General features: G+C 36.9%; 1 protein-coding gene across 5 annotated transcripts in view; it reads left to right on the top strand.

Moving 5' to 3' along the window:
* larp (La related protein) overlaps positions 1–12,386 on the top strand; it is a 101,741-nt gene that overhangs the window by 13,204 nt on the left and 76,151 nt on the right. The window contains exons 1-3 of one of the 5 annotated variants that reach the window (XM_073959935.1): positions 687–916; positions 987–1,465; positions 1,550–2,585. In XM_073959935.1, the coding sequence (XP_073816036.1) occupies positions 1,758–2,585 (828 nt within the window). In that variant the 5' untranslated portion in view covers positions 687–916; positions 987–1,465; positions 1,550–1,757. Of the gene's footprint in view, positions 1–676; positions 1,466–1,549; positions 2,586–12,386 lie in introns of those variants that run through there. The other 4 variants (XM_073959937.1, XM_073959936.1, XM_073959934.1 and 1 more) reach the window with 4 other exon arrangements.

Genomic DNA, 12,386 nt, shown 5'->3' with positions numbered 1-12,386 from the left:
AGATGCGGAACTTTTACAAAATGCTGTTCGATAACAAACTTTTTCAGTAAAAGATAACTGAGAAGTACTTGCAAATACTTTTTACTTGCGAAAGGTATCGAACAGGACTAATTTAAATAATGCAAGTTTTTTAAAACATGTTAGATGTAAAAGCGGCTTAAGCCTCTGTTGAATACCTCTAAAGGCTAGAACAGAATCAAACGTCGCTTGCTTTGCTTGCTTCCCAAATGTCAAATTATAAAGGAATGCCAGAGCCTCCTAATGGAGAACGCAGGCGGATTTGCAAATTTGTTCTGTTCTGGCCTTAAGGCCTTGTTTTGCAGGGTTAACCCTTTTTATGAGGATTGTCGGATGAGTTTTCATTTGACGTATACGCAAAAGAAGTGACAGTTGAAATCGAGTGGATTTCGTAAATGTAAACCAAGCATAAGACTAAATCCGAAATATTTCGATATCGGGTTTCAAACAGATATCAAGCTCAACATTTTATACGAAATGCCTCTTTACAAATCCCGAATGTTCCCGCTGTCATATAAGGGTTAAGGTTGCTAGTTACTACAAAAAAACCGTTATGAAAATACAACACTGATTTATTGTCATTGCACAATTTCTTTTTCCCCTACTTTGAAAATTCACAACAACAGCTGATTGGGTGACATATGTTTGTTTTTCTTTCAATTCATTTTGTGTGTTTTTCGTTGTGTTCCTATTTGCTAGCCGTTGTCGTTGGTCGTTTGAGTTGTTGGACTGTGTGTGGGGCAAGGGGCAGAGAACAACATTGAAAGAAAATCTCAAATCTAACCTCACATCTTGTTCTTCTTCTCACACAAACGCAAAAAAAACACACAACTCTCATCGTGTGGTTGGAAGAAGAACACACATCAAACCAAAAGTAAAGAAGGCGAGAAGAAGCAGAGTACATTTTTCCTTCATATTACGTTAAACAACTTTGTAAAAGTCGAATGGGAATTTTTTTCTTTTTGCAGAAATAGAAACAATATTCCCTTAAATTTCAGTTTAATTCAAGTTTCCCAGTGATTTGTGGACAATAAATGTGATAAAGTACAGTACAATTGATGTTTAGAGTGTAACAAGGAAATATTCATACAGACAAAAATTATATCTGTCCATCTCCCAACGACCACCTACCTACACCTTTCGACGAAAATATTGAATAAGAATTGAATTGAGATTATCCAAGAAATAAAAATCAAGGAAGTCTTCAGTCGAAAATAAACAAAAGCCAAGCAGTACTAGGAGGAAGTAAACGAAAGGATTACAAAACAAAACGAATGAAAATGACGAAATTCATGTAGGAATAAACGAGAGAGGGGGAATAAAATAATTCCTTAAAGCAAAAAGAAGAAGCACACTGCAGGGCAGGACTATTGACCAACTAGCCGGTCCTTTTTCCTGTTGTCTTCACTGTTGAGTCAGCAAGACAGGTGGTGGAGTCTTCATTGTTGTATGTGTTGTACTCTTTATATTGTAATACATTATGATCTTGTAAAACTAATCTATTTTTTTTCTCCACCCACCTCCCTTTTAGTTTGGATTTGCTGCTCTAGTACTAGTCCTTTGGAGTGTTTAAGTGTCAGATAAAGGAAGTACACAACATTTGTCGTTGTTGGAGTAGGCAAGGAAGCATCAAAGAGTTTCCGCGTCTGCTCGGCCTGAATTCTGGAGTAAATAACGCTTGACGTCGTTATTATACTCTGGAAGCTAAGTAGGGTATACAACACCCTACCTAACCTATTATGTCATCCAAGGAAGAAACTTCAACAGCAGCAGCGGTAGCTTCGGCTACCACTGTTGCAAGTGCCAGTGCCACCGGTTGCTCGTATGCAAATGTTTTGCAAAACGTTGATGCCAAAAAGGCCGTCGCTGCTGCTACTGTTCCTACACTAGTAGTGGAAGAAAAATCCGCTACTGCTGCTGCTGCTGTAACAACCAATAATCGTGACGAAAAAGAAAATCAACCGGAACTTAAAGCCAATAAGTCCTGGTGTGATGATATTGATCAAGAAGCTGCTTTAACTACTGGCACAGTAGCTGGAGAAAAGCGTGCTGCCGTCAATACGGACACTGCAGCTGAAAACTCTTCCGAAGTTGATGACAATGGTGACTTTGTTCCTGTCGTATCGAATTCTCGTCGTGATCGTAAGAAGGCACGCAAAGAAAAACCACTACGTGATGGCCGTAATGTTACTGGTAATCAGGGGGGCCAAGGTGCAGGTCCAAAATCAGGACCACGTCAACGTGGTGGTAATAATGGTGGTGGTGCTGGCGGAAATGCTGTTACCGATAAAGATGGCGAACGTAAATATCCTCCAAGACAACGTCAACGTAATGGTAGTCCACGCAAATCGAATGGTGGTCCCAAGGGCGGCCAAAAAGAACCCCGTAAAGATGCTTCACCTAGTGCTAGTGCTGAAAATGCTAGCAGCGGTAACGAAGCTAAAACTGGCGATGGTGAAACTCAAGCTCAAAATAATACTGCTGGAGGCAATGCTGCCGCCAATCCTACCGCTACACAGCCTAAAAAGTTTGTTGCTGCTCCTCCACCAAAGGTTAATGCATGGAAGGTAAGTGAGCCTTTGAAGTATTATTGTGATTTGTTTTTACATTACATAAATAAGAATTTTTCAGTACTAACTATTGATTGGCATATCACATTTAACGTTTGCGTTGCGTTTCAAATTAGTCGCCTAAACAATGCATATTCAAAAATGCGAGCTTTCACCAAAGCCTAAAATTAAGCAACTTCAGACATTTGTGTAAAATTGCCATTTCTACAGAGTAATTGAAAGCTTTAAATTAGGGATATATTGTGGTCCTCAGATAAAAGTCAGAACCAAAGTTGGCTTATCTTTCCTTTAGCTACCACAAATAGTGACTGACTTCCGAAAAGTCACAAAAATGCGTTCACCTATCTAATTCAACAGTTATCAACCTAATAATTATTTTGAGTGTATTCTGCGTTTCAAATGCGCAACCGTGAATACAATACTTCGCATTAAGACACTTTCGAAACAAATGGAGTTTCGGAAGTCAGCCACATTTCATATTCATGTATGTTCTGAGACACACTCCACATCTCACTTCACTCTTCAAGCATTTTGTTCACCCCATTTACTCCCATTTTTTTGCGAATTTCAAAAATAAGCGTTAATGGGGTAAACAAAATTCGCGAGGAGTGAGATGAGAGGTGAAGTGTGTCTCAGAACATACCCGATTGATTCCGACGATATATAACAGCGTGGTGAGAAGACAACTCTTAGTTTTAGGCTGTAATACTATAGCATTATTTTACTGTCGCTGTAAAAATAAAAAAATATGCTACATTAGGGTTGAGAGTACGCGATAGTTAGCGGTAAAAATGTCTGAAAATTGTCGAAATTGTTGTTCAGACATTCCTTAGGAATATTCGTATCCCAGAATAGCATACCGGATTATTTCATGATAACTTATCTCTTAATAAAAATCAACCTTCGTGTGTTATTTTAAGATATAATTGGTCTGTTCCTGTACTGCAAGAATCTACTAATTTTTACAATTTTTTTTCGATAACATAAAGGAAAAACTGTTATCGTAGTAAAAATTAGTAGCTTCTTGCAGGTTCTGGAACAGAGCAAATATGTTGTTGTAACATCATGTATGTATGTTAATAAGTTCATTTGTATGCTTAATCTGGCACTCTCCATATCTGCAGTGCTAGGAATGTGGCTGCTTCGATGAGATGTAACAATAAAATCTACTAGAATTAGTTGAGCAGGTTTGGCAGGGCAGTTGAAAAGACTCCTTGCCATATAGGAATTCAGACCGCTGCACCATCCAGAGCGTAGTTGAGCCAAAACTACTCTGGTTTGCCGTGGCAGATGACGCTCCTCAACTGCGATAGATAGATGTTCTCCGAGGACCGCATTCACACGATAGTTGGTTATGAAAAAAGGTGGTAGGATGAGTGAAATAGGAGTTCAGCATTTCAAAAATGACATCAGGGAAGATCGTTCAATCTTCCGCAAACGTTACGGTCTCAATGCCGTCTGGAAGGAGTGAAATACAGGGGTGGGGATTGAGGTTTTCCATGGGGAAGTTCCCGTCTCTCTCTGTGGGGCTTGGACTTTTTTCCTGTTGTTGTTGTTGTAACAATGTTTGTTATTGTACGTTTGCGTGTTCATTCTTCTGCTCAATTTGGCTCTGGGTCTATCTCCAGTTCCAGGAAAGTGGCTGCTTCAATGGGATGTAACCACAGATCCACTGGAGTTAGATGAGTAGGTTTGGCAGGGCAGTTGAAAAGGTGTAGTGTGTCGTGCGGGCCCATGCCGCATACTGGGCAGATCTTTTGCACGGCGCGACTAATATCCGCCCAATAATAATTTAGGCGACTGCAATATCTCGAGCGTAGTTGAGCCAAAACTACTCTGGTTTGCCGTGGCAGCTGACGCTCCTCAGCTGATGTACTCCGAGGACTTTATTCACACTGTACTTACTTTGCTTATGGCCTGAGCAACTGCGTCCGTGTGAATGCTATTCAGACCTGCCTGATATGCCTGTTGATCTAGGGATTCTCTCCTACATTGCTGGACATTCCTTTCTAGAGCATGAATATCCTTCCTGATATGCCTGGGTGTGTCGGGCCTAGCCAGGATGACTCTCGCGGTAACACCCGAGCAAGTACTGCAACGAAAGAATCTCATTGTGATACTGGAAGAATCTTTGCCTCCTCGTGTAGACGGACTTGAGGAGTCATCCTGTTGCTGTTCTCAAGGCGGCATTCTGACAAGTTTGAATCTCTTTTCAATGTTTATCAACTAAATTCGGGAACCAAACTAGCACCGCATAGCTTACCACAGACTGACCTATCGAGTTATATGTGGTCAACAAGGTTTCTTTATCTGCACCCCAAGTGCTGCCGGCTAGGGACTTGAGGACCTTGTTTCTACATTTCAGTTTGTCGCAGATAGCTGCGGCATGTTCGGACGACGTGAACGTAGTGTCGAATGTGATCCCTAGAATTTTCGGGCAGTTTGTGGTCGAATTCTGCTACCATCGACTTTAGTGGCGGGTATCTGAATATTCCTTGGAAAAAGGTGGTAAGATCGGCTAAATAGGAGTTCAGTCTCTCACTGATGTCATCAGGGTAATTGATTATCCAACGTTTCAGACTTGGCCGAAGGGTTGTCTGTTCAAAGGCTTTTGATAAGTCAAGCGCCACCATCAACGTTCTATCACACGGCCTATCCAAATATATGTGGAGATGGCGTGCAGCGCTTTTGTCGTCCTATGCTGCTTACGGAATCCATGCTAATCATCGGAAGCTAGATAGCTATTTTTGACGCTGGGGAGGACTAAGGCCTCAAGTATCTTTGCTACAGGCGACAAAAGCGAAATCGGTTTGTACTATTCACTTTTGCTGCCATCCTTGCCTGGCACTGCCTATTTTCCAGACTTCGTTAACAACGAAGGTGGCTAGCGACAGGTTGAGAACTTTAGTGAGTTACTCTACTCCACAGCTGTTTCAGCATTACCATGGTGACTCCCGGGTCCAACGTTTTGGATGATTTATCATTTTTGATGACGTTCGCAACATCATTCATTGTAAATTGTGATGATTCCTCCTCGGCAGGAAGAGATCTCTTGCAACGTAGTACTCTTCTCTTCGTCTCTGTCTTTCCAAGGGTGCTATACGAACTGTCGAGTAAAATATCTTCGGATCAGTCAGCGTAACGGCGCTAAACGTGATTGAGGTCATCCTTTCCAGGGTTCGGGAGTGACTTAACCGTTGCCACTTGTTCCGCATATGCTCACCGAAAACCAATCCAGTGTCAGCTCCCTGAGTCTTTGGCCACTAGTGTTGGCTCAACGAAGCTCATCATCGTGTCGCAGCTGCTGGAAATTTGGTATCACTTCGGGTATTCGACCAGCAGGTATATGGCAAGCAGCTGCTGCAGTGATGATGTCTAGGTACATCCACTCTGCTACCTGAATATCAGAAGGGTGTGACAGATCTCTAAAGCGGTGGTGGCCCAGTGAACTCATATCTGGCGAAAAGTGACCCTGACGATAATTTGTATGGGACCAAAGGTGAATTTTTACGAAATAGATCTACATGCGGCATTTAAAGTCCAGCCGATGAAAAAAAAAACATTTTAAAATTAGCCCGGATTTTGTATAGCTTTAAAGGACCAAAACATCTTAAATAGGCTAAATATGCATGTAGAAGTTATATCAAAATCTGATCCGATTTCACAAACTTGTAGGATTCGTTTTACTAAACACATCCCAGGGTCAAGGGAATTGTTTTACTATGAAGAAAAAAATCGGTTTGGAGACACCTGATAACTTTAACCCATCGCCATAAAATTTCTTATTTAACATTTTTGAATAGAATAGTAACAAATGTTGTGCATTTTGCAATGTTTGGGACAGTCTAATTTGTATTAATGAGGTATATTAATTAAAAGATTTTTCAAAATATCCAAATTTGCCTTTAATTTTTAAGAAAGACAAAAATGGCGCATCCGTTTTTTAATATGTATTGCATAATTTTTGTGCACATTTATACGGAAATGTTTCGATTTCACGCCCAATAATTGAATGATGCAATTAGATGATGCTGGGTGTGTGAATTCATTCTAAGATAAATTTCATGACGTTTTCTTTAAATTGATATTCGCATTATTTCCATATTGAAATGTTCTCAGTCGAATTTGTTGTTATTTTTGAGTTTGCCTAATTGTTTATGGACGAAGAGAAATAACAACAACACGTGCTTTGTATAAACAAAATACAATAACAAGAAAAACATCAAAACAATAACAACAAGTGTGTGTTTTTTAATCGCACAGCACACACATAGAATAAATGTTATGGAAAAAACAAAAAAACGTGTTGGGAACAGTTTTTTTTTTTTTTAACATTTACTACAGTTTTGTTTTTATTCCAGTGTCTTTTGTTTTATACTTTTTTGTCTCAATATTTAAATAGCATTTTTTGGAAAGTCGATCATTTTTATTATAAAACGCAGTTTATTTGAATTGAATCACCACACACACTTGTGTCATCAGTTGGAAAGCGGGAATTGAATTTAAATGAAATATTTTTGTGATTGTTTTCTGTTAGAACTTTAAATTTAAAATTTAAATTTAAAATTTATAAAAAATAATAATACAACAAAAAAATTTAATTCGATATTGAAATGTTTCAACCGCAATTTTTATTTTCAACATGACGTGTACAAATTTCTTATAAAATCTTCAATTTGTGATTGAAATCTTTTTATAATTTTTTTATACATCGTTATATCTTAGGATACAAATTAGCATGACCTTGTATATGCAAATATGTTCGCACTATATGTTTGTGATCGTGTGTTTAGTATCCCTAAACAAATCATGTACATTTGTTATTGTATTTCGTTTAAATTTAAGTAATATCAGTTTCACAAATTTAACTACTTCCGCTAATGGTAGAAGCATTCTATGGGGGAAATGTGTGGCGAGAGATATTTTATTTAAGTATGACAATGGCCGAAAATAAAGCAATTATATTCAAGGCGAGAAACATTATTGTGTCCAACACATGCGCTAAAAAGAAAGCCCGATTAAAATTAACAATTTCGACGTTAGGAATTTTTTGAATTTTCGAACATAACTATTGTAAAAATTGACAGTAAACTGTTTATGACCTATATTCGAACCATGGCACAATTAAAAAGGTAGTGGTGTTACACCAGCTTTTCGAATATAAAAAGCCAAATCCCTTTATAACAAGTAAAAATGTAGCAGTCGACTTTGCCGACAGTGATATACCCCCGGCCTGTGAGATAATTAATATAAACAAACAGCAACATTACTGTTCTTGGTTTTGTAGCAGCATAGAACCCTACATAGATTCATACATTCCCCGGCATAATTATTTTGACAAAATCTGCATTTGTCTTAAAAGGCATGTAATTATTGTCAATATTCATAAAACGGGATCAGGTTTCTTATTCCAGCTTTATTTTTGATTAGGTAGGCCTATGCTTAAATAGGGAGGCAAAAGCAAAACTGTATAAGTATTTTTACAGGTCATAATTATGTTACTTTTGGTACTTAATCGTACTTAATTATTTTAGCTAAATTATTGACATTTAAGTAAAAATGTCCTTTGACAGTCATAGAGTTTAAATTAAAATAGGGAATGTTGGTGTCAAAAGTTGTAACGAAATATAAAATGACAATTTTGATAATAAAGGTAACTAATGATCAGATACTGCTGCAATTATCTGTTTATTTTTTAACGAATAAATACCCAAATACTGAAAACGCTGTAAATATGCACGATGTAGGCAGAAAATTTGAAATTGCAGACGTTTCTCTTCGGTAAAGAGAGCAGAATTATAAATCTAACCTTACTTATGCACAAAAATGTCCATCTTCTGAGCATTTTCGATGTCAAAACAATCTCTATATTAATACTAGAAAATCTAGAGATTTAAAAAACAAATTAATTTGAAGTCAAATTTTGCTATTCCACTCGGTTGATAAGACAAAGCTACAAAAAGTGTCAATTAGATTTTCAATAAAAATCATTTACCCCCCAATCATTGTTGCAGAGCATATTGTGGACTGATAAAAGTATATTTGAACATAATTCATCTTAAAATATAACTTTCGTGATGATTGAGTCAAAACACCGTCAACAAGTTGGGTATCTTTCTGAAATAAATGCCCTTATGATGCTATTTCAATGCCCAAATGCTCTCAGGCATAATAATATTCTTTTCCACCATTTAAAGTACTGGGATATTCGATTTGTATATTTATTGCTGTCGACTATAATGAATATTTTGACACTTTGAATGATCTTTCATAACAACATGGTAGGAAACTGATCGAAGTGTTATGTATTCATCTGCAGAACACTGCTATTATGGTAAGGCTGAATTTTGTGGAACACGTTTGGAGCGTATTTCCGTTTCAAATATAAAATTATTTCCTTCAAATATTACATTTGTAAGAGAAAAATGTTCTTACAATATTCCGAGATAATGGGAGAAAACCATCAAAACTTTTGTTTAATCGTTATTCTCTTGAATATCTCTATATTCTTGAAGTATCGATCCGTAAATGGTACAGATGTGTGTGAAATATATTATTTTTACCGTAACTGATAATAATCAAAAGTATAAATAAGAGATTTTTAATTGTTGAGGTCTAAAAAACAATAGAACAATTTTGTCAAAATACTTATGCCACACAGTGAAATTTTATTTCCATTACAAAAGAACAATTGTACATTTGAATAGCTAAAATTTATTGCTAATTTGAATTACTCTAGTAAAGAATGAGCTAGAATATTTTTCATATTTTTGTAGAAGACTAATCCGGTAAAAAAACAAATGCACAATTTTTTCAAACTTGTCAAAATAATTATGCCAGGCATTGTAGGTGTGATGCTGGGTTGGAAGCCGCTGTCCGAAACATTATAGCTTCGGATCAATCAGATACGAAAGAACATTACTGTTGTAATGAGCACTGCGAGAACCATCCGAAATAAAGTTCTTAAGCCTAAAGAAACCAAATATTTGCTCCAGCGACCGGCAGTGTGCTCTTACTGAGAGCAAGTGAGCGTAAATACCACTATGCAACACTGAAAGTGCAAACAACTCCTGGTATGCATTTTTTGAAAGTACATAACCGTAGCTGAGTTTTGTCCTGTCAGATCCTTATCGGATTTTATGGCCTCATCTAAACCTGGCTAAAACTACATTTTTTTTGCATTTATCAGGCCGTTATCTCAAAAACTAATAGGAATTTGGCTTCGCCTTCCTCAGCAATATTATAGCCCTAAACTAGTAAAACACCATCTAGGGCATCAAAATTGATAAAATATAGAAAATTAAAAAATCTTCCAAATAATGTTCTCAGTTATTCTTCGGAACATTCTGAAAGTCTAAAAGGCTTATTTCATGTTGTTTCGGCGGTATTTTGTAGCATATCTTTTACAATACGTACTTCAAACATTGTTCTCATGACCAGTATATTCTCGCATTTGAGATTTTACCACATTATTGACATATTTATTAAATTGTCGTTTAAAAATGTACAGTGTTCTGAAGAGATGCGGCATGTTCTGAAGAATTGTGTATTACAATTTAGTGAATGTTTTTCCAAAAGAAAACATAAACAAAAATTTAACAGTTTTGGAGATATGGTGCGAAATGTATACAAATTATGCAATTTGAGGAAGTAAATGTTGTTTTTTGAGTTCATTATTTGTCCATATATTTTTTTCTTGACCTTATCTACAAATTTGCTTCAGAGGTCAGAAGAAGATTCACATTGGTTTCAGAGCTATAGCATCGAATAACTTTAAAATGTCAATATTTAACCATGTTTAGATGGTGCTATAAAATCCAAGCTAGATCTGACACAACAAACCCCTACCAGGGTTCTTTGTCGTTAGTGTCTGTACTTTCAAATAATCCTTAGTTCAAATTGTTTGCACAAGGTTAACTTAAAAATGTTGCGCAGCGTAATGCAATGACATTTCCTAATTATTGTTAGTTTTTTAAATCTGTTTATTCTGTCATAGATTAGCACTATATTAAGTTAATCTTCCAATACATGTATAATTGGCCTTAAATTGCTTCCTTTGTATTAAATGTATTGAATTGAAATTGAAATTTATAGAGCAAATATTTGCCTAATGTGACCTTTCCTTAAATGTTTGAACTTTTGTGGAGGGTACCGGAAGAAGTGGAGGAACGATTACGTTGTGCAAATATTTTACCAAATCGAGGACTCCATTTAAGAGCCAGACTTGGTGATCGTAAGGTTTTTACAGCCTTAGGGTAATTATCTCAGTCGTATGGACTTACCTCCTATAAAAAAATATACAGTATGAGCCGCAAAGACTATCTACTGCAAAAAATTCAAGAAGGTCCCATGTATGTCCCTAAACTACACATTTGAAAACAATTTTGAAGTTGGCAGGTACGCGTAGAATTGGACCGATATAATCCATATTAAAATATGATTAAAATGTAAAATAAATATTACGATGTGCCAAGGTTGGACTAATGTCAATCACTCCTTTCCATAGTTTTACTCGCACATTTGTTTAGAGCTTTTGGACCATAAAGTCAGGAAGCACGCAAAACAGGATATGTAAGTAGTACTTACTGTAAAAAATGTTAATGATCCTCGGACATCCCATAAACTGCACTTTAGCAAAAATGTTGAACTACCTGAACATGTTTTCCACTAAATTTTAAGTGCGTTTGAAAGAAATTTTACGACGTAAAACGTTTCGGTCAAATAGGATAATCACTTAATAAATTTTATTTTATTTCATCATTTCAGTTGATGTCGATAGGATTATTTAGAGCTTTTGAGACATTTTATCATAAAGTATGGACTCGCCCATGTAAAACATAATATCGCCGCAAAATTCCGTATTTCGTACCGATTTCGTTACGATGTCGGTATGATTGGTTTGCTGGGTTTGAACATTCGAAACTGATCTATGACTGGAAGAATTACTACGCTGTACAAAGTTCGGAACAAATCAAGTTAATCCCTACAAGAGTTGTCGTGCGTACCGTTTTAGCGAAGAATTGAGAACTTTTGTGGGGGAGGTACCTAAGTAGTGGACCGATATGGCCCATCTCCTAACTTAAACTAAGTTTGGATAAAATATTACGAGAACCAAACAGTTTGATCCAAACTTTTCGAGAATATGCGTCCGCTCGATGAGGCACATTCTGTCAGACAAACGGGCAGACAGACGGACGGACATGCCTAAATCGACACCAAATTGTCTGCAACAGATTTCGTCCGAAGAAACTTGGGGTCTAAAACAATTATTTAAATGAGGCATACTTTGGTCGTATGAATGTGTATTAGGCCGGGGCGATTTGAAAACCTTAATGGGCCCTTCGCGTTTCTGATTCCTGGGATTGAACTGAGCAAAAAAGTCCACTGGACCATATGTCTGCCGCGAAAATCGAGCCTCCCGATTTTGACTTTAAGTTTTTTATTGGCGTTTTTTGGATATTATTTGCCATGTAACAGACAAACCATTGAGATTTACGACCCAACACAATGGCCAAAATTGTAGCCAACACAATAATTAAGAACAATCTAGTACATCGCAAAAGTATTGGAATGCTCCTTCAGGCTGTTTAGGCCTTGATAAAGTGCACATTTGTCGACAAATATCGATAAATGACATTGTGCTACAAAAGTTGACCAGAAAAATATTCAAGCGTTCTGTTACAAAATTCTATCATGTTGGGGTCCATGTACAACGAAAATACTTTTGGATCGGTTGGGTCACTTCGTTTTATTATTTTATAACGGTAAAAGTAGTGAAAATCTGGGTTTCTTACATTT

Source organism: Musca autumnalis, unplaced genomic scaffold (genome assembly GCF_047663935.1).
Source record: "Musca autumnalis isolate F117 unplaced genomic scaffold, ASM4766393v1 scaffold_1, whole genome shotgun sequence".
Taxonomy (NCBI): domain Eukaryota; kingdom Metazoa; phylum Arthropoda; class Insecta; order Diptera; family Muscidae; genus Musca; species Musca autumnalis.
Note: the sequence above shows the minus strand (reverse complement) of the source record. Positions and strands in the feature narration are given on the sequence as shown.